At 35.7% G+C, this 25,075-nt stretch overlaps 1 protein-coding gene across 6 annotated transcripts in view; it reads right to left on the bottom strand.

Moving 5' to 3' along the window:
* Window positions 1-5,037: 5,037 nt before the first annotated feature.
* LOC123763936 (RNA-binding protein 45) overlaps window positions 5,038-25,075 on the bottom strand; it is a 37,605-nt gene continuing 17,567 nt past the window's right edge. For 2 of the 6 annotated variants that reach the window (XM_045751257.2, XM_069329991.1), the window contains 8 exons: window positions 23,587-23,807; window positions 18,696-18,844; window positions 16,757-16,905; window positions 16,613-16,662; window positions 15,272-15,404; window positions 14,989-15,145; window positions 14,015-14,147; window positions 5,038-7,521 (listed from right to left, as the gene is read on the bottom strand). In XM_045751257.2, coding sequence (XP_045607213.1) covers window positions 14,037-14,147; window positions 14,989-15,145; window positions 15,272-15,404; window positions 16,613-16,662; window positions 16,757-16,905; window positions 18,696-18,844; window positions 23,587-23,807 — 970 coding nt within the window. In that variant the 3' untranslated portion in view covers window positions 5,038-7,521; window positions 14,015-14,036. Of the gene's footprint in view, window positions 7,522-14,014; window positions 14,148-14,988; window positions 15,146-15,271; window positions 15,405-16,414; window positions 16,663-16,756; window positions 16,906-18,695; window positions 18,845-23,586; window positions 23,808-25,075 lie in introns of all 6 variants that reach the window. The other 4 variants (XM_045751255.2, XM_069329990.1, XM_045751254.2 and 1 more) reach the window with 2 other exon arrangements.

Genomic DNA, 25,075 nt, shown 5'->3' with positions numbered 1-25,075 from the left:
TGCAATAAGATTTCGTTGTTGATATAAATACCAATGGAACTGCAGAATGAGTAGTACCAGTGATGTACATTGCCTTTACCAATACCCAAGAGATTATACCCAGCTAAGAGACATTAGAAATATGAGCAGAATAATACACTTCACATTGTTTGAGATAGGAAAACACTATTTGTCAAATATAGATACTTCTCTTAAAAGATTCCATCAATTTGCACCTGTAAGAAAAGTCAAGAGGTTGATAATTACTGTATATTAATCTTATTTGATAAACTGTTCACACGACAAAGTTAAGTACCAGCTGTGTTTGGTACAAGAGACAGGATGTAGAACCCAATGGGTTTTCTTCCTTTTGGTGGGTGTGTTCACTTTCACGATGAGTGATGCTGCCCAATAACTCTACCTTCCCAGCAAAATTATAAATAATTACAGTACCATGGTGGTGGGTTACGTTCCTTGTGTCAAGAACCTGCAGTGGGCATACTGAGGTACGTGGGTTATGTTCCTTCTGTTGAGACAAGCTTCAATAAGTGTACTGATGGATGCATGATGGACAGGTTGAATTTCCTAATTTACTAGGCCTACAGTGGATATGGAGTTAGTTTGGAAGCAGGCAGGGGGGGGTGAGGAGTAAGTGAATGCATTATGTATGCAGGTAATGTATTATACAAAATAGCTTGACACTGAATAACACTTCAGTATCAAACTAACAAGTTTCAGCACAGTGCTACAGATCTAAATCGTATAGAAATAATAATAATAATAATAATAATAATAATAATAATAATAATACATCAGCCATAGATACATACAACATAGAAAAATACAGCACACATCAGCTTGCTAGAAATGCAGTACATGCACTGAAAAACACACTATGTATAAGCTATTGAAAACAACTCCCATGTAAATCCCTATAACACAACACATCATATATGGTGTATACAATACACTATATATAAGGTATTGAATAACACCATATATGAGCTATAGAACAGTGCACCATATATGAGCTATAGAACAACACACCCTACAGTATTTGATCTGTAGAACCATATATGACCTATAGAAGAACATACCGTGTATGAGCTATAAAACACACTGTACAGTATATGATCTATAGAACAGCACAACATATATGAGCTTTAGAACAACACACCATATATGAGCTTTAGAACAACACACCATATATGAGCTATAGAACAACACACCATATATGAGCTATAGAACAACACACCATATGGTATAGTATACCACTGGTAGAAACAGAATACCTGTTATTCTTAGTGCGGTCAACCCTAGCCACTGGTGTGCCTGTCAACAAGGTTATACAACCAGTTGCTGACATGACCCCACTGGAGTTTGGAGCATAAACTGTAAGTAATGCTCATATCATCCACTGTGCCACACCATATTTCACTTATTGTAAAGCATGCCATATACAAGCTATGTATAGATAAACACTAGAATCATGCATAAAATATGATATAACACAATAAAGACTGTAGAATAATATACATGCAGTTCATTATATTTTTATCATGTACAACTGATGTAAAACATACATCAGCTACAAAATAATAGTCTAATGCACAGTGCTCATACAAGTTTTCAAATTGTTCTAATATAGGAGCAACACATGTCCTATGCAATCATTACTATTGGAAAATATATAGGCTAAATCAAGGGCAACAGTGCAAGAATTAGATGCCTATTTAAGTACTTTTTTTTAATACTTTGTGCCTACCTACTGATGATTGGCAATGTTGTCTTCTGACACTACTAGTCTACCATACCGAGTTACTGTACCTAGTTAATTGTTCCAGTGGAGGTAAACTTTTGCTTCTATTCCGCCTTCTTCTTAATATAGTACTATTTGTCAACCTAGTTACCTTACTTATTTAACATTAATTGCTCATTTAATAATGATGGCTACTTATTTACTAACATTATCTACCTTCTGCAAAGTTATTAACATTATGCTTGGTACAGTACAGTACTGTACTTATGTAACGACGTTAATCATTAATTACCGAGCCAATTACATACTGTACTTGTATAAATGAAAGGGCTATTTTTCTGATGTTAGATGCATCAGAAAGATTGTTTTAGATTCTTATACTCCTGAGAAGTATTATAACAATTTGCTTGACTATTAATTACCAAGATAGGCAGCCTAAACAGTATACAGGTATACTATAGGTACTGTTTTAGTTACCAACACTGGGTATTTTCTTATCAACATGAAAACACATTTTAGCTTGGTAAAGTAGTCCAATTATGAATATAATCCAGATTTTCAAATATAGCTGACTTTTTGCTGTCAATTTCATGGCAGGTAAAGCTAATTAAGCAAAGAACTGGTAAAGTTTCTGCTTATAAGAAATCGTCGAAAGTAACATGCTCGTCAGTTCTTTTACTTATAAACCTACCTTAGGAGCAATTTTGCTACTACTGTACTAGTTATATAATTTCCTTTTCATTTAAATGCTCTCCATCTTTGAAAAACTTTTAACTAAAGCTACCAAAGCATCTGAAGTGAAAGCCACATCTCTTGCAGACAATAAGTCGCAACAACATGGCTGAAATTCAGACACCCAACACACACACATCTGAAAATAAAGGAAGTAATAACATTTCAAGTTGAGTAATATATGACATAATAATGGTCCAGGATGGACCAAAACGTCAAATCCTTTATTTTCAGAATCGTGGGTTGGGTGTCTAATGTCCACATCTCTTGGTTTGCATGCACATGCATACTGTATGTGCATGCAAACATACAAATATGCTTGTTAAAAAAAAAAGTCAGAAGTGTATGTTATTGTTCATTCGTATCTTTACATACCATTCTCCAAAAGAATGATGTCTCTGGTGCCTCAGCTGCTGCAGCCAGTTACAGACAGGTCGTCCAATGTGTAAACACAAACACGTGCCAGTTTTGCAATGTTCCAATATATGTTTACTTTCCGCTAAATAAATCTTAAAGTTACTACGTGTCTTCTATCCTTGACTGGTGGCTAGATATTTAGTGCAAAACTGTCGAGCAAAATGCTGATATGAACATAAATGGGTTTGCTGGTGTAGATTCCTTACATGACAGAAGGAACGACAGCCAATATTGAGGCCAAGGCCATTCACAAGAGATGAGCACATCAGTGTAAAATCTGAATTGTTTGGAAAGTGCCATGTGTCAATATATACAGTACTGAATAGTATATAAAAGAGAGTAGAATGGGAGCGTGATCAAAATTTGTCAAAGTATAGGAAAGTGATGCATGACTGGAACAAAAAATATATATTTTTAACTACCTTTATATACAAAATAAGGGTGAATACTGTGAACTTCAGAACTATAGAAACATTAGTGTCCTATATTCCATGGGCAAAGTGTGAGACAAAGTATCTGAAATGTCGGGCTCGTGGGGTGCACGACCAGGCCCCTAGTCAAAGTTTAAGAAGCAAGTGCATTTACCATATGCATTGTTTGATAATGTTTAGGCTGCAGAGCCAAGGAATACCACCTACCAAGCCAATGCAGGAAAGGATGCACCATCCCAAGCAATGCTTCCACACTTCAACTGGAGTCCTACAGCATTGAGTATTCTCCAACCCCAATTAAATTTTTGTTGTTTGCTAATATTTGGTTGTTTGTGATGGAAAATGTTTGCTTGTATTCCCAGGTTTGGGTGCCGAGACTGGGCACCCAAACCTACCTCCAATAGCAACCCCTCCAAAGGAAAGGGGGGAGTTTGATGGCATAGTAAAAATTCATAGTTGAAGTTTTCAAATACATTGTAAGGTCTTTGGATGTGACCAATCTTTGCTAGCATTATGTACCATGTAGTTTCTCTGGTATAGTTAACTTCTGAAAAGAGCCTATTTTTCTAATGAATTATATGCCAAAATATTTTATGCATCTTCTTCACTACCTCATTTCTCACTTAAATAGGATTCATGAGCCTTTTCTAAATATTTAAAATTTGGGTATGGAATTTACTGAAAAGCGCTAAGTCAGTATGACTATGTAGCACAGTATATATTCAAGTCACGAGGATGCCAGTATAAAACAAGACAAGATGATCAACATATATTAATTTCACTAATTTTATCTAAAGGCATTAAATGATTTAGAAAATGGGGACAGTAAGAAAGTAATTATCAAAGAAGGCACCAAGCCGGGAAGGCTATGTAGCACCATCAAATGTGTGGAATAATCAGAGGGCGCTAAATATCACTTAAGATGTCAATTAGAGAAACGCATAAGGCGAATGATATCAAAAGTATCTGATTCACCAAGAATTCTATTGAGGGACGGTCAAAAAGCAAGACACGCGTCCTGGAAGTTGGGACAGTCAACAAGGATATGCACAACTGTAAGAGGAACAATGCAGTTAGGACAGTAAGCAGCAGGGCTGCACTCCATTAATTTGTCCACGAGTTAAGCATGTATGGCCAATACACAACCTTGCTAGAGCAATTTTCCACCGCCGGTTATGGTGGTAGGAGGAAGGTCATGGGGAGACACTATTCTTAAGAGTGCACAGTTTGTTACCAGTAACAAGACCAACAACCCTGCCAACAGGCAAAGATGGAAAAATGAATAACTGGGTAAAAGTCGGAATAAGGAATACCTTTATGGGAGATGAGACAAGTGCAAATAGCTTCCTTAGTGGCAGCATTCGCACGCTCATTAAATGGGGAAAGGAAAATTAATATTAGTGAAATAAATTTATTGTATCTATTCCAATAAATCAGGTGTTGATAATTAGAAAAAATTAATCCTGTCAGTTTCTATCATTTAAATTAATTCTTCATGTTCAATCTCTTATCAGCCTTTGAATTGGCAACTAATCCTAGAATCATCACATTTGTGACTGCTGCAAGCACATCATAATTAGCAGATCATTCTCCTTACTTAAATATACACTTTCGTGATCGTTATCTTTAAATCTCTCCTGCCCTTGTTCAAGAGTATTACCCGTTACCCAGGGAGATCCACTGAAAGAAGCACAATAGCATAGGATAATGAAATACTAATTTATTTTACATTGTTATTTCCTGTATATGTAAATAAGCCTTATATTTTAAGTGAAAATACATGGAATTTTCAAAGAAAAAATCTTGCTCAAATAGCTTGCTTCTGTCAAACATACACGCTTACAAAACACTTGTATTTTTGCATATTTCTTTGCAATTAACTGGTACTTAATTATTGAACAGAATTTCCACAAAAATTACTATATACATCAGTACTGTATTTCACACACACACAACCAAGCTCGAGGCAAACAACAAACCTAGCATATTCCTGGCACAAAACACAAGTACTTACAAGGGACATTAGCAGTTTAATGGAAATGCAGTTGAACTACAATATTTTATTTGTGCACCTTTGGTCACCAAGAATAAATGGCTCTCTCACCAATTCAATAAATATATACATAAATAATTTTATGGGGACACATGGTCCATCATTTAATAAAATGACTGAACACACTTAATGAACTTCCCAAACAGGTACAAGTGATCAAAGTCATGGCCAGTTCACATTATAAAAACAGTGAAGGAAAGTAGTGCTACTCAGCAGAAAACCAAGGTGGGCGATATAAAGGGGGTACTTTTAAATTCCATTACAGTTTTTATTATGTTAACTACCTTAGTCGTACTGTTGGGTCAACTGGTTTTAGGTCAGAATGCCAGAACCCCTTTTTAAAGTTTGTCTTGGCATGGTAACATCAAAGCCACTATGTGATTACAAAATGTGGCAGTTTTAATCTTTCTAAAAAGAAACAACAGCCAACCAAGTAAATATTCAGGAGATATAAAGATAGCAAACAATTGAAGTCTTCATGCCAGTCATACCAATCTTAACCACTTTACATTTTTTTTTTTAAATAAAGTCATTTTGGGCTCTGGGATTTGGGATGTATTTGTCAGATCTTTCAGTCTGTTCCCAAGTCTGTCTGCTGAGTCATTAGGTCATTATTTCTACTTTTGAATGCAGTAGTACAGGCTTTAGACATGGCTTATAAACAATTTAAATTAAAAAATCAGTTTGATACATGTAAAAGACAGACAAATTGCAAAACAAGCAAGCTTTAAATTCTTAGATATAACTTCAATCTATTTTGCATAAAATTGATGCAACCTAAAATTGAACAAAAATATATATATCCTTAGCTTAGAAATGAAATTAAAGAGAATGCAGTTTATATCAGCAACATCAAGCACACATTATACCTAACAAGCTGCTTAACAAAAATTTTAAAAAGTAGTTTATACACGCAAAACATTTCTCAAGATAATACAAGACGGTTAACAAACACCAGATCAGAGGCATCAAGAAATCATCCAAAATAAGACCAATATATCCTGCACACACGAGCAACGCCTGATGACGACAACACACAAACATACCTTGCAATATTGAAACAATTTCAAGTCAATTATACAAACTAGAAAGTGATCTATAACTATGTTGCTATTCTTTACTGGTAAGATAACAACACTATGAAATGCTTCCATTCAGGACTACTGCAAAGCTGTTTTAGAGTTGGAGATGAATATGGAATGTGAGGCATAACAGCAAAACCTTGTCATAGAGGTCGTCTTACAGAACTAAACTAGCCAAAAAAACAATGACGAGTAAGATCATACGCTTGTCAGATGGGGGGGAAAAAACCCAAGGAGGAGTCTGTTGCCAAATATTTTCAAGGGCAACAACTGATCTAACACAGTTTCAGTGATCTATTTTTCAATGACCAAAACTGACAAATCTACTGCACAGCTAGATTAAAACTTGCCTCCATTTAAGACAATTCAAAGAAAAAACCCGAATCAAAATCTTGTTAGGTACAGTAGTTTCATAAAAGTTCAGTCATATAAATGTACTGAAAACTACACTCATTAAATTGATGAATAATAAGCCACCTAATATATCACATTCATTATTTGAATAATTACTGAATCTATAAAAAGTTTGACAATACTAGATAAGACTGCTAAAAGAAAAAAAAACAGGATAAATTGCAGCAAATTTTTACCTGATTTTAATAATGAATCATGAATTATACCCACTATACTGGATATCAGCTAATCTACAATGCATCACTTGTTAAACAAGAATGGACCGTTTCCCATACATATATGACCTTGTACATCAACACTTCCTTGATAAGTCAAACAATTAAAATTTAGACATTATACATATTTTAGTAAAAAAAAATATACATAAATTAATAATGTCATACATGTGCATTTGCCTGCACATTTATCTACAATTAAGTCACCTGTATGTAGTCAGATGTGCACTGCAGCCCCAGGGGCAAGTCATTTGCGAGTTTGTTTTACGCAAGTGTTTGGCGTCACTGGGAACATGACTGTTGGAAGTGGTTGTCTAAAGGTACAGGGGGTTGGTTGGTTCATTGGATCGTTGGTTGGTTAGGGTAGTATTAGGTCGCTGTGTTGGCTGTCCGTAACTGTCCGTTGTGTAGTCGGCGTAGTCACGATGTCAACACGCTGCTGTGGAAACAAGATAATTCAGTAAAATCAAATAACTACAGATTCAGTCAAATTTGGGTTAAGTCGCCTATGTTAGTCATAGTATCATGAATAAACTGATATTTTATAAATTACTGTACAATCTTTTCTGGAAAATAGATTCTCAAAAATTTGACTAATGTACTGACCAATGTGATAAACTATTAGAATTATTTACAACAAACATGCACAAGGAAATAAGAAACAATGAAGAATAATGACAGTATTTAACATATCATTACCATTCATGCAAAGAAAGTACAGTATAGTGAGACACCATGCCACGTTAGAATTTAGTTACCATAATACATTCCCATGCAAGTGTACTGGCACTACTAGATGGAGGGAAAGAAAAAACATACAATATACAGTAGAAAACAAAAATAAATACAGTATTGTTTGTTGAAACATAACGTTTATATATACAGTATATATTTTTTTTCTTGAAATTTTTCAAATCCAACAATCAATTAGAGAAACTGAAAATATTACAATTACAATTTTCAGCACATGGTAAAATATAGTAAATATAGTCAAATATAAAAATATAAAAATTTTCCAGCACGGAACGCTATTTGTTTTCTAACATACTGTGTGCACGGTTGAAAATTAAAAGACTTCCCTTCAACGTCTAAAGTGCAACAAGCCCTCATATACCTACATAGCCTGAATGTCATGTGCACTCCAGCAATGGGATCATTTTCACCCCCTAGAAAATACTCTGCACATCACCAATTACTGGTCTTCTGACAGATCAGAATCTTATAAATTAATGTTAACACAGTATAGTGATGTTTTTAAACTGATCTACAATTAATAGTACTATCCTCTTAACCCTTGTCTAGTGCTGGGTCACTTGGTAAGACGTTGTTATAGCCTCTCTGGATGTGGTAGTGACCAAATGAAACATTTGAGTTTTAAGCCCCTCCCCTCCTCCCTGTATGCAATATTTCTCAAAAGTATTCACTATCTTTAAAAAAAAAAAAAAGTTTAAGATTCAAAACTTTTGCATTATTTTAAAGAAAAATTATAAAGATTGTACGGGTAAGGGAATTCTGAAGAGTATGCAAGACCACCATTTCTGATATAATTACTGTACTTTGAAGTGCTCTAAATGATTAAACTGAGAGTAGAAAAATCATTACTCAGAAAAGAGTAATGATCGTCCAAATTGTCCATGTCCAAATCCTATTTTGAATCTACCATTGTCTCATACATGTGTATACTGTACTGTAATGCCATTCTAACTTTGGAGGAGTAAAGTTGGGTAACTTCCTTACAAGTACTTTAAACACTCATGAAATGTCTTACCTGTTAGGAAAGTTTTTTTTAATATAAATTGGAAAACAAAAGAAGTTGAAGCACCCAGCACTGCAGGTCAAATCTAGCATTTTTTTTTTTTTTTTTTTTACCTTTGACATTATCTCTCACTAAAAACCATTTCCCATCAGAAACCTGAGTCCAGTCTAGTACAAGCCAAATTATTCTGGCCTACTTCTCCACCTTGTGTACAGGACATGCATAATGTGGTGACATTAGGGTGGTGATGCATAATCACATAATCATGCATAATGCCTCATGCATAATTCACTGCAATTTGAACACATTCGGGCCCAAAATTGAAATTCTGGGGCTTTAGTGATATTAATTAAGAGCATCACATTCTAGACAACCTCAGAGTAATGGACATCGCCCTTGATAAGTTAGGCGAGTTACTTAAGCTCGTAATACTTCTGGTTAGGTAGGTATAACACCTCAAATTAGATGCTTGTAAAATCGTAAATTCAGGCTGTTGAATAAGCTTTTATGACCAATTTTTTGTTTTTCCCAGTACAGGAAGATACAATCCACCCAGCACTCTCACTCTCTCATCACACAACTTGGCCCCTTTAAATTAATGTCTGTTACAAAGTTTGCTCTCTGCAGACAAGCCACACTTTTCCCGAGTATTTTTTCTTCAGTATTCAACATGAGATGGAAGTCAATTACATTAATCTGTAAATCAGGGTGTCCTATCTACCTTCTTGATATTAAATACCACATTTAGTTTTCAGAATACTGTGAGCTTCTCACTTACATTGCATTGACTTAGAGGCAAAGTGCTGAGAGACACTCAAGTTGTGGGTGGGTGGGAGGGGGGGGGGGGGGGGGAGAGAGGTGTTGTACTCACCTAATTGTGCTTGCAGGGGTTGAGCTTTGGCTCTTTGGTCCCGTCTCTTAACTGTCAATCAACTGGTCTACAGATTCTAGGCATCTGAAACTGTGTATGGAGTCTGCCTCCACCACATCACTTCCTAGTGCATTCCATCTGTTAACTACTCTGACACTGACAAAATTCTTTCTAATGTGTCTGTGGCTCATTTTGGGTACTAACTTCCACCCGTGTCCCCTTGTTCGTGTTACTTCCGTGCTAAAGAGTCTGTCTTTGTCCACCCTGTCAATTCCTGAGAATTTTGTAGGTGGTGATTATGTCTTCTTACTCGTGTGTCTTCCAGGGACATTTAGCTACCATAGCCTTTCCTCGTAGCTCATACCTCTCAGTTCTGGGACTAGTCTGGTGGCAGACCTCTGAATCTTCTCTAACTTTGTCTTGTTACAGATTCCAGAGCTTATTGGGCTCTTATCTACATCTGAAACAGTATGGAGTCTGTCTCAACCATCAAGCAGCTGGTGGCCTGATGGTTGATGGGAGCCGGTGGCTGAGCGGACAGAACACTGGACGCGTGATCCTGTGGTCCCTGGTTCGATCCCGGACACCAGCGAGAAACGATGGACAGTTTCTTTCACCCTGACGCCCCTGTTACCTAGCAGTAAATTGGTACCTGGGAGTTAGTCAGCTTTCACAGACTACTTCCTGGGGGTGGAGGCCTGGTCGAGGACCGGGCCACAGGGGACACTAAAGCCCCGAAATCATCTCAAGATAACCATAACACTGTTTATGCATTCCAAATGTTTTTACTACTCTAACAGAAAAAGTTATTTCTAATAACTTTATATTATGTTTATAGCGCATTTGGTATTCAGTTTCCACCTGTGTCCTCTTCTGTGTGTACCATCTGTGTTAAATAATGTTAACCTGTGTTAATAATTTAACCTATCAATTCCATTAAAAATCTTCTATGTGGTGATTATGTCTCCTGTAACTCTTCTGTCTTCCAGCAATTTCGTTCCGAGTAGCTACATTTAAAACATTATCATCTGGGAAGGCTATGTAGTGGGTGTAGAGTACTGTGAGACGGGGTGGGTGTGGGGTATTGAGAAGTGGGGTGGATATGGAGAACTGTGTGAAGTGGGGTGGATGTGGGGTACTGTGTGAAGTGGAGAGGGTGTGGGGTATTGGGGGATGTGGGTTGAATGAAAAGGGTGTTGCATTGGTATTTTAGGGTCAGTCGTGTTAGTTTTACCTATACAATGATAATAGTGTGTGTGTACCTCTGGTGTTACATCTACACCCAGGGCCTTTTTTTTCTATTTTTGACTTCAGTAGCTGGTCTCCTCTCTCATCTTCCAAACCTCAATTTTTTATGCAGGCGATGAGTCACAATAACGTGGCTAAAGTATGTTGACAAGACCACACACTAGAAGGTGAAGGGACGACGACATTTCGGTCCGTCCTGGACCATTCTCAAGTCGATTCGGAGGGACTAAACTTTAATAGCCATTTGTCTGCCTATTCCTACCTGTGCATGATGTTCTGTTGTATTATGCAATACATTCTGATCTTTACCTTTCTCATTAGTTTGACATCACCTGCTACAGTAACATTAACATATAACCCCTAGGAATGTTATTTACATAAATTGGGAACAATAGTGGTTGAAGAATCAAACCTTGTGGGACCCTATTTGCCACTTCCTTCCACTGACAGTATTTCCAATTTGTGATATTCCCTAATACAGCTCAGAATCTTCCCAGTTATCTCACATTAGTCCATCCTTTTGTAGGAGAGACTCAAAAGGCTTTTTGTGAATCTTGATGACCCCATCCTTCTCTACTGATGTACATTTGTGATCTTGTCACAGAATTATCAACTTTATAAGGAATACATTTCTTTCAAAGACCACAATGTCTCTGATGTGAAGTCAAGCTCCATCCAAATGTTCCCCTACCCTCATTCTAATCATATCTTCCAGTAATGTATATGGGATGCATACCAACATTATGTTCAAAACTTTTAATTTTATTGAAAATGGACACCACCATTTCAGTCCACTAGGTTTTGGAAGTGCCTCATTTGATAACACAATACACACTTTACTCAGAGGGCTATCTAGCATCTGTTTCATTTTTCAATATCCCTGCAAAATCTGGTCTATTCCTATTGGGTTGCATATACAGTAAATAATCCTTCCAAGTGTTTTTGTATCTCCTATATTACTATCATATCTTCCATTATATATTCTATTCTTCTAATATATTTTGTGTCAGTCGTCCACCCTACCTATATCTTAACCTGCAATCAATTGTTAATTCTACACAGACCTCAATCACTTTCTTCAAAGACACTCCATCTGAAGTCTTATAACTTTGTCCATTAGTTTTCATTTCCTTCAGTGTATATGGCCCTCTCTGGTTTTGTCAAACTTTCAAACTGTCTCACATTTTTCTCTCAAACCCAAGTGAACTTATTACTGACCCCCCCCCCTCCCTACCTTCCCTCTCACATTAATACTCTTAGTGTGAATTTTTGTCCAAATTTTATTTATTTATTTTTTTCCTGGGGTTCCTATTTCAAAAGCAACCGTGACTTTTGCCTCGAACACGTTCTCAACATGCTGAAGGAAAATCTCTAGGTAGAAAAGGATAAAGTTAAGAAAGCAAAATCTTTAATTGCTGCAAATACTTATGTTGAGCTTTCTTCATCTCATGTTCTAAGCCAAGCCTCCCAGGCACTCAAGATTAAACATTTACATCACAAATATGCAACTAAACACATCTGACTTGTAAAGCACTGGGTAACATAACTGCTGAACTGGAAGTAGTATTCGTTTGTATTAAAGAAGAACACATGGTTCCCTTAAGTGCTTCTTATCTTGGAGAAAGTGTACCATTATCCAACAAACTTGAGGTGGTACCCCTTATGTTTACACTAGATATTCTACACGAGTTCATCATCACATGTATATGCATACATGTTTTATCTAATAGTCAGAAGTGCACTACTAATAGGCCTAGTAGGTAGAGACCATTTTGCATAATGGCCAAAACAGTTTTAATTTTCTTCTAACCCTTTCAAAAACAGTTTGTCCCTTCACTTGTCAAGTATTAATACCACAAACATTTTGCTATGACACATTTACTATAATAAACTTTCAACAGACAGGTGGTTTGATATAAATATTTTTAGAACAATAATTTATCTTGCTTTATTATTTACTTATATTTAAGAGAAAAACATATATGCATATCTTACCATATATATAAATAAATTAACAAAAATATGAAACAATACCAGTACTAAATTACCATGTTACACCATGCAACGTAATTCAAGAATAACTTGTATAAAAAATATAAAAAGGTATCATCTTGTGTAATAAAATATGAGAAACCATTTGGGAAAATCTCATGCAACTGAAGAGTACACAGAGCCACACAAGTTTCAATAACCACAAAGGAATAGCCATTAGTCATGCCTCTGCCCCTTGTCTCCCATTATCAACATGCTGCCATGTTTCCCTATCACAGATATCAATATCACAGCCCGTCATATTGTCTAAAAATCTTTATTATTAAAAATACTTAATTCAAACTTTGCAAAATCTACAGGAATGATAGCCATATCAAAACATACCTAACTGTAATATGAAAATACACATACATTTCCTGGGTACAGTACATAAAACTACATTATGCAATGCATACTAAATATGCAATTACAATATTGTATTACCACTTTAGTCTGTACTTAGGTAATTACAGAAACTTATTTTTCTAATCCATTCCAGGACAAGGGTAATACCTTACAATCTTATACAACAAAATAGTGGAAATTGTCCTCTTAATTCACTTGCTGACCATGGATAAACATTTTATGTCATGCAAAATAATGATGGCTTATTTACAAATTTCTTTGCATAGAACAATTGACCCACAACATACAATGTGTTTCACAATATGAACAAATATACACCTACAGAGAATGGGATAAGATTTTGTCCTCCATTATTAAATATTCCAATCTATTATGAATCACAGCATAGAAAAAAAAAAAAAAAAAAAAAAAAAAAAAAAAATTACAAGTCAAATCTAGAACTGTAATTTAAACCAAACTTACACTTTCATGAATCAAAGCTTAAAAATTAGGCTAACTATACCCAAGTATCATCACATTGTATATCTTAAAACTATTACAATGCTGCTGAGGGAAAAATATTTGAGGAGAATCCCACTCAGTGCACATGTAAATGTGATTCCTCTTATGATGCTTAAAATCCAGTTTTTTAAACTTTGAGATGAATGTTTTACACCATACCTCTTTCCTTGCACTAGAAGACTCAGCTCTGGTCATCAATACGGAGTCTCTTGCGGCCAGAATCGGCTTTATCATGTGGATCAGCTTCCATAACCTTCAGACGGGAACCTAGGACCTCTTGACCATGCAACACCTGTGAATGGATTTTGGCAATTTTATTCGAGGAAATAAAGTCACAAATATATGCCAAACCGCTTAAAAATTTTGAATAATGCTCGTCTGTTACATAATCAGCTATGTACCTATATTTGTATAATAACTACTGTATTCATAATACAGTATGTAGTAAGTCCAGGAATTATTGGAGCCATCCATACTTCCTGGCACATACACAAGCATATGCCGAGACTAGGAAATAATTCACCATATTAAGGAGTTTCATACCCCTAAATCAGGGGTAAAAAAACTTTAGGGCACACTTCTAATTTTGCCGTTCTTTACATGTTTGTAATCTCGCCAATTATTGTGTGTATGAAGGGAAATGTAAATAAAGATGTTAAATCAAATCATTAACAAGCCTAACCAAAAGCCAGACAAGGATGTTACTCCATAATAAAAAAGGATAATATATTTTATATTCACTGGGCCAAGTGAAGGATTAACAGTTTGAGTGAAATTGCACTCGCTTTGTGAGCATTTTCGTCTGGTATCAAACAATACTTTATTATTGTTTACCTGGCTGGTAAAGGTTGACTCTGCACCAATCTCAACTGTGGTAATTGGGGACCTGATTGTAAACTGATTTGCAAGTCAAGTTCCAGGGGAAAACTAATAAGTAATTATGTAAGGTAATTATTTCTGTGGGAAGGAAGAGGCCCAAACCTGCTAACAGAAGTCATCTACTGTATCCACCCATGTTACACAAAAAAATGGATGGCATGTACAAGCACGTGCACACACACACACACTCACAAATACCATTAGGTACTAACTAGTGAAAATATGCATGTAACTAAATTATACAAATTACTCACCACAATGGCCTTGTCTGCAGATTCTTTAGCAGAATATTTTGCATAACCAAATGTTTTGCCATTTAGCATGTAGATATCAATGAGATTCCCAAATCTTCCAAAAACGTCTTTCAAAGCATAGATGGGAGGTGGTGATGGATGACATACAATAAATAGTCTGTGGGGGGAATAAAAAAAAAAAAAATTACTATCAACACAAACTATTTTTGGTTTTGCTCTAAATACTGATCGAGATTATATAAACTGCACAACTCAAATATTCCAGCAACAAATTATTACTTACCTCTCGGCAACAGCAGAGTCAACGGGTGCAAGTGGCTGGGGAGGAGGTAGCTTCACGGAACAGTAAGATGGGTCATATGTTTCCCCTCCACCAAGCTGTCCTGGACTTCCCATGTTGTTCACATTCCCAGGTCCTACAATGGTAATGACTTCTTTATTATTAAACACTTTGAAACTTCAACACAAAAGTTTATAAAATACAGCACAGCCAAATATTACTCTTACCACCAAAGATTATCATAAATTTAATGAACTTGAAGAACTGGTCAATTACTACCAAGACATCAGACAATTAAATTATTACACATCTAGAATGCTTTTTTTTTTTAAGATATGAACTGCGTCTCGCCCTTTATCAAGAATATGACTTAGTAGATTATAGCCCATTTAGAAACATCGAAGAGACTGGTAAATCCTTCACTATTCACACGTCACAACTATGTGTTTATTGTCCTAAAACATTTTATGCCGTTTACATTATGGCCCGGCCAGAATTACAATCTACATACAGTCAACTTCCGATATAGCACAACACAGATTCAACAATAAAAATAAAGTGCTCATACATTCACATTACACATTCATTATTCAATGGATTCTCACACAAAAACTGCTCTATTTCTAATCAGTTTTTCTATGAAATTATATTTATTAATGAAATTTTAGCAATATCTAATGAAATAATTGCACATTAGTTCTCAGAAGATAAAAAAAATGCAAGCACTGGCATTATATCAATATTAATTTAATTAAAAAAAACTGAATTTTACAATAAAACTGGATGAAAAATAAGAGTAGGGATTGTGGGAAACATTGAATATTTTAAGTAATAAGATTCTGCTCAGTCGATGAGACCATACATTACATAATTTAAACAAGGTTAACTTTTCTTAAAAGTAAGATTCTTGAAATGTAAGCGTTTCAAGCTACACAGCGTCTCCTGGAGCACAACCCTGTGTAACCTCGGAAGTTGACTGCAATAACCTTAAAAACTATAATCTTACAACTTCATATAGCATTTCAGACAAATGGAAAAATCATGCAAACTCATAAGAGCACCAAACCCATCCAACTGATTAATCTGCAAACTGCATCCAGCACCACCCTTTTATTCTCAAAAGTATGGAAATGTGCAACCACCAACCCTGATTTAGTCCTGCAGCCTGTATGAGAGATGTTGCTTGGGCAATGGTCTCAGCTAACTGTGCTAAATTCTGTTGGATATTGCTGTTTGGCTGTCCACCAGAGAGTGACTGGGGGCCTACATTCATACTGCCAGGAGGACTTCCTCCCATTGTACCATTGTGGGGGGCTAGAGCACCTGTTACACCTCGAGGCAAACCTGCAAACGGTGGGCCTCCCGGAGCGCCTGGCATCATTGGTGGTGGCCCTCTGCAAAAATGTTAAAAAAATTGAGAAAAACAAAATTTAATTAAATTTTTCATGTATCGAATAAATCAAGACACAAAACTATGCGGTAACTTACGGAGGCATGTCATGGTGAGAATCAAATTTGACAATTAATCGTTGGCCAGGAGGATATTCAAATCCATGAAGCTTTTCCTTGGCATAAGTTGCAGATTGGGTATTGTTATACACCACGGTAGCAACCCCACGTGCTTGATGATGGAGCATCTTTTGAATTGGGCCAAGAGAGTGAACTTTAGTACAGAGTAGTTAATACAAAATAGTAAATTGTATTGGTCATTCACAAAAAACTACCAAGATAATAGTATTCTATTTCTTAGGGTATTGTCTTTGGCAATATATATATGCTACAACCAACTAGGTTTGACACATTCATAACCCCAGAATCATCCTTCAATGAACAACAGTATTTATCAACCTCTGTCATTTTGGCTAATCTCTACAATTCCATGTTTTCAATATTTATTGTAGTGATAAAATTATCTGCAATACAAGCATATTAATTTCCTTACTAATAGCCAATTATTGAACAAAGGTTTCAGCAAAATGTCATGTAAATAGGTAATACGAGTGATAAAAATGGTATGAAAATACTGGTACTGTATTTGCAAAACATAACTTTAATGCCAAATGCCTTGAATTTTTTCCTTTTAATTGCATATTTAAAAATTAGCAACTGCTAGCTTTATTTTGTCAATTAAAAATCTTAGCAAAGGCATGCAATTTCATTTGAATTTAACCATTTTTGTAATTGGTATCATTATGGGAACCCATATCTTATGAATTTGGATTCAACTTTAAAATTATAATAATTAACTGATATCTTCCCTCAAATTTAAATATTAAAAGCTGTTATCTAAATATCACGTGGCTTGTAACTTTAACACTGTGGCAGATGCAAGTGTAATCAAATCTACCCAAACAATGACATCTACTAATATTATTTTCATTGTAACCAAACAAGACAGACTTTCCAATTTCATAAGTTAACTTGTGAACAACTGCAGCCATCAATATTTCTCATACACACCCAGAATCATTCTCCAGAAACACACACAATTACACCCCCATCCTCTCCATTTGTTTCTACTTCCTCACTTTACACTTGTACTGCATTAGTATTAGCAACTGGCAACTGCTTCACTAATTCTGACAATCAAACCAAGATGCAAAACTCATAACCATTGTTATGAGTGCTGGCTAATGGGTTACTGATATTTGAAAGGATGGAAAATAGGAGCAATAGCCAAAATATCCAATTACAAATCTGCATGCTTTGCCCTATTCTAAATGCAAGAAAGGGGGAGATCAGACAAAAGTTAAGACAAAATATAATTACAACTATTTACAGTTCCTGTTGATAAGCATTCCTGTTTCCAGAATATTAATTGGTGAATTACTAAAATTCTGTACCCAAGGTATTCATACGTACAACTCAGGGAAGTATTGGAGTTTGTCAGCAGTCCCTAACAACATGTTACACCCTATTCCTTGCATGCAGTTCTTTTGCCAAAAACATCAATGGTTTAGTTAATTGAGAGAACTTTAAACTACATACTAAGAATGATGCTCAGCATCCTCTTTAGTTTATACTACTTGTAATCTGGAGTTACATTAACTGCCTGTCTACAAATGGTAATGGTATGTGAATACACAAAGATGTCAGTTATTGCAAATTTTTACACCTACTATAAAATAAAAAAAAGCAAGCAACCACACCAGTGTATTTGTATAAACTAAAACCTTTTGACCATCAATGTGACGCCTATCATTATACTAATATCTAAGGTTGTCCATAACAGTGTAATGAATAGAGTCTGGTAATGTCAAGGACAGACAATAATCTACATAAGGCAATTATGTCCAAGGTGTAGTGTTCATTGCACCTTGTCCAGAGGCACTCGAGAAATAGCCGCTTATCTTAATCTAAGGTTAAATTAGAACACAAACTATGTCCCAATTTTCCCTGTCCAGATGCTGGTACAATGATAGTATACCTGTCCAGACTTGCGGTCTTTCCTCAGGTCGCAGTAATCAAGACCGGGGATAAGGTCAAACAACTTCCAGAGCTGGTCCTGGTTGAGGGTCGGCGAAGCAATAACAGTCAGCCGCGTCACACCCTCAGGATTTAGCCCACTTGTGTCCACTGTAGAGGGGTCGGATGTCCGCAATGAGTTGTGTCATTGGTCAAAATGGGCCAAACAGTTAAACAAGTCCTTGTTTGCATAAAGAATTTCCAGAGGTGCACTTCAAGCAATATACAATGCAATACTGAATTACAGTACAAAGCATATATATTTTTCCAAGAATAATGAAAGTAGCCATCTTAAAAATAAAAATATATTCCTATGCAAAAATATGTGCACCAGTTAGAATTCTCTATGCAATTGTTTTTAAAGTAACAAAGGACATTTCTTTGACATTTACCTTAAGGCCAATTTACAAGAGCATCACTTGAAGTTATTAGCAGTTAAGAAAAGTTTAGCAAAAGCATATATACCTACACTTAATGAACAACAATAACAAAAGCAAAGCCAATTTAAAAGCTGCTTCAACTAAGTCGAAGCAATAAATCAAGTTAATAACTCTTTTAATCAAATTTATATTGACTTAAAAAGTGAGCAGAAATTTATGATAACAAATTTCATGCTATATAGGACCATGCTTTTAATTTATAAGAAATGACTAACGATGATAAAAACTACAACCAAACAGTAAACTCCAACTGACGAGGCATTATTCCGAGTGGGACCTTCGCTGTAAACTCTATGCCATGAAAATTACGTTATAAGTACTGTATTCCTAAGAAAAAATAAGCAAAACATCCAAAAAATAAAAAAATAAACAAAAATAAAGGCACAAATAATGAAAAAACATCCAGAGTCCAGTAGCAAGTCATTTTGAGTCCCAGTTGATTTTGTCAGTTGAATCACATTTTGTCCCTCACTTTTGGAGTAACTACAAACAAATTAAACAAAGAAAAAATACAATTCTTAACTGACATACTGTCTAAAAATATATGAAATTTAAGATGTGTATTTTCTGTTATATATTTTGAAAGAAAGACCGAGCGAGCGTGAGAGAAAGATGTAAAGATTCCGTAAGAAAGATCGCGCAATAACTCGTCTTAAAATGTCTTTCACTAAGTGTTAGCAAATTCATGCTTTAGCTGGTGTGTGTATTATGGTCTATAACACAAGAAATGTATGTAAACTCCAAGTAATGCAAATAATCAATTGTAAATAGACAAGAAACTACCATGACATGCATGATAACACTAAAATTGTACACAAACATGAACATTAGACATTATACATACAGTACTGTACATTCAAAATGTCAAGAAGCCACCCTGCTATGTCATGAGTGGAAACCTACATTATAGAGACTATCTGGATACAATAACCATTCTGTTAATATCACTCACCATAACTAGTTTTTGTATTACGGTCATCTTATTGGAGGTACGATGCTTTCATACATATACAAAGATAATACAAGTGTTCTATAGCTCTACAAAAGATCTCCAAGCCTTACACTCTTTCAACCTTACTATGAATAAAGAGGAGATGAGTTCAACATAAGGAATACTAGAAACAGACAATACTATGACACCAAATTTTCAAATCAAATGTATGGGATATGAAACCGTGGGGTCAAGCACTCGACCCACAACCCTGCACCAAATGCATTAGCAACATTTATAACCTGTGTCAATTATAAACCAGTCTAGCAAATGAAAAATGCTGAACAATGTTAATTCGAGAACAATAACAAAAGTATATTATAACTTCCTAGAGAAAATTGTTTAAAAAATTCTAAGAGGACCGATGTTGCGATATATCCTCTTAAAGGTAATTATGAAAATATTTGATGCTTTTGTGACTTGAAATCAAGACCATAACCATGATAAATTAGTTCATCTTGCCACCTGGTCCAAAGTAATAAATTAAGCATCAAGTATCAAGTGTACTCATATTTTGCACACTTAACACTTTGACGCGTTAACGACTGAACCTCTCGTCACTCATATTTCTCCCAATTCCTCTCCGACGACGACGCGCTGGGTCACTCATTAAAATATTTGTTAAAAATTTAAATTTTATCAGATCAATCTGGTAGTGGTTTTAAAATGAGCGCCTTTAGATTGTGCACAATTTAGCACCCATATGTCACTTGAGCAGGACACATATTTTTCCCTTGAATGCACCTCAAGAGGTGCATTGAAAAAAATATTTCTATAAAATCCAATTTTTATCCGATCGACTTGGGGATAATTTAAGCATGTTTGCCATTAAATTTTCGTTTTCTCTAATAGTCACATAGCCTATTTGGGAGAACGGAGTTCGCTTGTATCTTCGTGGTAAAACTATTGTAAAATGTTGACCCGACGAGTGTAATCGACGAAGTTCCTTTATTTAGTGCCGGTCAAACGCATCCTTGTGTGACATTTTATACATATGTTCTTCTAGAACATTCTATTGCGAACATATTGGTACCAAATTTAAGTACGTACATCGAAAATTAAGGTCAGGACAGTGAAAAGAATATACACTTTTCAAAAGGTTTTTCGCCCATCTGCCGTCGGGTGTGCCGTAAGAGGTAACACTTCAGCCACTTCCCACACTCTTGCGGGTGGGCCACGATCATGATTCTACATTTATATGCTATGTCCGTGAAGGGAATTTTATTGCGGTCACAGTGATACCAAAATTAACGAAGTAGCACAATTCTGCGATTGACAAACATGAAAAGATCATAAACATTTCAGCGCGGTTTGACGCTCACGGCTAATGATTGCCATAGTTTTTTATTTGGTGCAGGTCTCATGTCAGGTTTGGTGACATTTTACATATATATTCCTCTAGTGCATTCTCTTGCAAACAAATTGACACCAAATTTAAATACATACATGGAATATTAAGGTGAGCAGACTGAAAAGATTATAAACATTTTAGTGTCGCCGCGCGGTCGCCCGAAACGAACGGCAACTCAACCAGATAATATACAGTTAACTCCCCGGCGCGCTAAAGACTATCAATTTTAAAGTTCGATCCAGGCGTGTCATATTATTGTGTGTGTTAACATCCTGTAACAATTTTATTGTTTTTGTCCCTGGGTAGTCCCTTATTTTCTAATTGCCTATGCCTCCAAAGTATATAAAATAGCTATTTTCTATACTTTGGATGCATAATCAATTAAAAAATAACCCTTGCTACCCAGGGCCAACAGTTTTTACATAGTGTAATAGATGTGATCTGTGGACGCGGTTGAAGTCTACACAAATGTTGATTAATAATCAGTAAGCCTAATTTACCACTACTATGATTGCACTAAACTACTATTACATCTTCTTTTGTTACAACTTCAATACTTTTTCTAGTGTTACTAATACACCACTCTCAATCAAGTCTTACTACAATCTCTAACCAATGCTATTACATCTTCCATTGACATCATAAAATATAGAGCTCATTTTCATTGTTTTTTATCCATGAATATATTGTATTGTAAATATTATGGCTACCCACTACTTAGAAGAGGTAAAAAAATGTTGACTTTACTGTCAACATTCGGTTTTAACATTCTTAACAACGCATCTCATTCTTTCACATGGGACCTCAAGGAGCACATCACCGAGTACAATTTATACATATTTAGGGGAAGGAAAGATCTGCTCTTCAAGTCTGCCTCATACCGTTTTGGAAACTTTATGCACCATCATTTGCAATATTCTGCAACTGTTGTGTCTGCTTTAAAGATGTGAACTGCAGTTCAGTCCTCATGTCCATTACTTGTACAATGAAGGGGTACAGGTGGTACACAATTTGAACAAAACTGGATTATGTATATAGTCGTACTGCATTCAGAGGCAATGTTATACAGTACATCTAAACAAATTTTACACGGTAGCCTATAATCATGTTATCGAAGAAAACAAATGTGATGCACTAGGCAACCCATCAGTAACAGAATGGAAGATGGAGGAGGACCGAGTTCCAAGCCACCTGGTGGTGGCAATTTGCACTAACAAGTTCAAGCTAGTTTCAAGGAAATTTTATTTTGGTTGAACCGTTTGGGGGAGGTGTGTTTGGCAGTTTTGAGGCTTCGAGCTTTGTGAACCCAGAATTGGTCTGTAAAAGATTTGCTGACCTAACTGGATGCTTTCCCAACGAAATGGCAGAGTATCATTTGCTTTCGGCACCTCTGTGGAGGCTCTGATCTCCGGTAGGCCAAACAACTCCAGCAACTGATGTGACTATAGACAATCTCGGAGAGAGAGATATTGGGAGCCACCAAGGGGCTCCCCCCAAAAAAACATAAAGCTCGACCCACTTAAAGTATTTATATTAAATCTGACCAGCCATTGCAGATAAGCGTCATCCCTCGACTAGAGGACAGGATTACTCTAGCACTGGTACAGGTATATGCATTTTGCAAGGTCACAATACACAACCATGTGCAGATTACACTATTCTCAGCTGTGTACTTTGCAGACACATTATTAGACTGTTTTTGTATGTACTGTAAATATAAACACAGTACTGAACTGTATATCTTGGCCAGCTGACAATGTGAGCCTGGAAATATATCTAGGCCTATAATACTTTATACAAAAGGAAAAGAGCAAGATATTACAATTTAGGTGTCAGGAAATTCTCATCAGCTTTTTACCAAGAGTATCATGCGTATATTATTTTTCCCTAGAAAGTGACTGATAAAAATTTAGCATTACAATGCAATAAAGCCGTTACAAAATGTTCTTTTGTCTAATGCACTTGTATATTATCAACTTGCATAGAAAATGAGCCTGTAGTTCTAAATATTAAGGAAGCAGCAAATAAATTAAAAAACACAAATTAGAAAAAGGAGGCAACCAATACTTACTATAAGAAATGGCATCAAAAGGTGAATGATGGTTATTGAGATGGGGTGTAATAGGTCCTGATGAGTACCCATACCCTCCATCGCTGCCTCGGAGATCCCCTCTGAGGTCTCTTCCACTTCCATCAAACTTGAGCCCATCGCTTTTCTGGGGTTTGGGATCAGCAAATACTGGTTTGAAGGTTCGGTCACAGCTTTCAAATGCTTTGGCTGCGTGAGACATTCTGTAAACATTTGTAAAAAAATGGAAACACACACATTAAAGCAAATCTTTTACTTTGACGATAATTATATTATTATATTAGTAAGTGCATGTGTATTATATACAAGATCCAAGGTACTTGCAATTCTTTTATCTATGCTGGACTATAAATGCAATTTACAGTAGTTATACATAATAGATGCCATCATCATACTACTACTACTCTATTTTCCTCTTTCAAGAGATGGAGAGTAAAGAGTTATCAAAATAAGGCACCAAGCATGGGATGGAGAGCTATATTATGACCAAACCACACACTAGAAAAGCCACGTCTGTGGCAGAGAAAAAAAATTATGAAGAAACGACGATGTTCGGTCCATCCTGAAAATAGACCATTATCAAGTCTATTTGATAATGGTCCAGGATGATGTTTATGAAAATTCAATTTGTCAGTGCAATTTGAAACAGGAATTGTTACATATTTAGTATAGCAAGTGTTGCTTTTACGTGCAACACACGGCGCCTTTTTTTTTTTTTTAAATGCATGTTTTACCTATCACAGGTGTGGCATCTATATAATAGGTATATAAAAACACACGCATATTCGAATGGAACGTTATGTCAAAATTTCAAAACTATCGGGGATTATAACGTGCGTTGCTCTAACATCCAACAGATGGCGCTGTTTTTCAAAAAAAGCATGATTTTACTTGTAACAGGTATGATATGTATATAGTAGGTATCTAAAAACACGTGCGTATTTGAATGCAACGTTGTGTCAAAATTTCAAAGCAATCAGTAAAGAGGTTTCGGAAATTTCCCTCACATGAAAAACACATTTAAAAAAAAAAAAAGCATGTTTTCCCCGTCACAGACGTAACATCTATATAGTATGTATATTAAAATCTGCTTGCTGGTCCAGGATGAGCCTAAACAACACCGTTTCTTCATTTTCTGATGCGTAGTTTGGTCATCAGCCACGTTGCAATTTATCATCTGCATATGGAGAGGCATATGCTTAGAAGATACAGTATATTGAAGCAAATAGGAAAAGATTACAAATTCTGCCTATGTATAAAAAACTCAAATTCGTAATATTTTTGGTGAAGATAACCATTAAAAATTGACACTTGATTGCTGTATTTTTTTACGAATGATTCTTTGTTACTCATGGAAACCCCTCTTCTATTGGGAAGAGTTTGTGAAACCATCTCAAGACATTTCAGATGCATCGATATCAGCTAGAATGTGTGGAAAGAATGAAAACCTCAGTAAATATGATTAAATATT

This window comes from Procambarus clarkii, chromosome 23 (assembly GCF_040958095.1).
Source record: "Procambarus clarkii isolate CNS0578487 chromosome 23, FALCON_Pclarkii_2.0, whole genome shotgun sequence".
NCBI lineage: Eukaryota > Metazoa > Arthropoda > Malacostraca > Decapoda > Cambaridae > Procambarus > Procambarus clarkii.
This window is presented reverse-complemented; position numbering and strand designations above follow the sequence as displayed.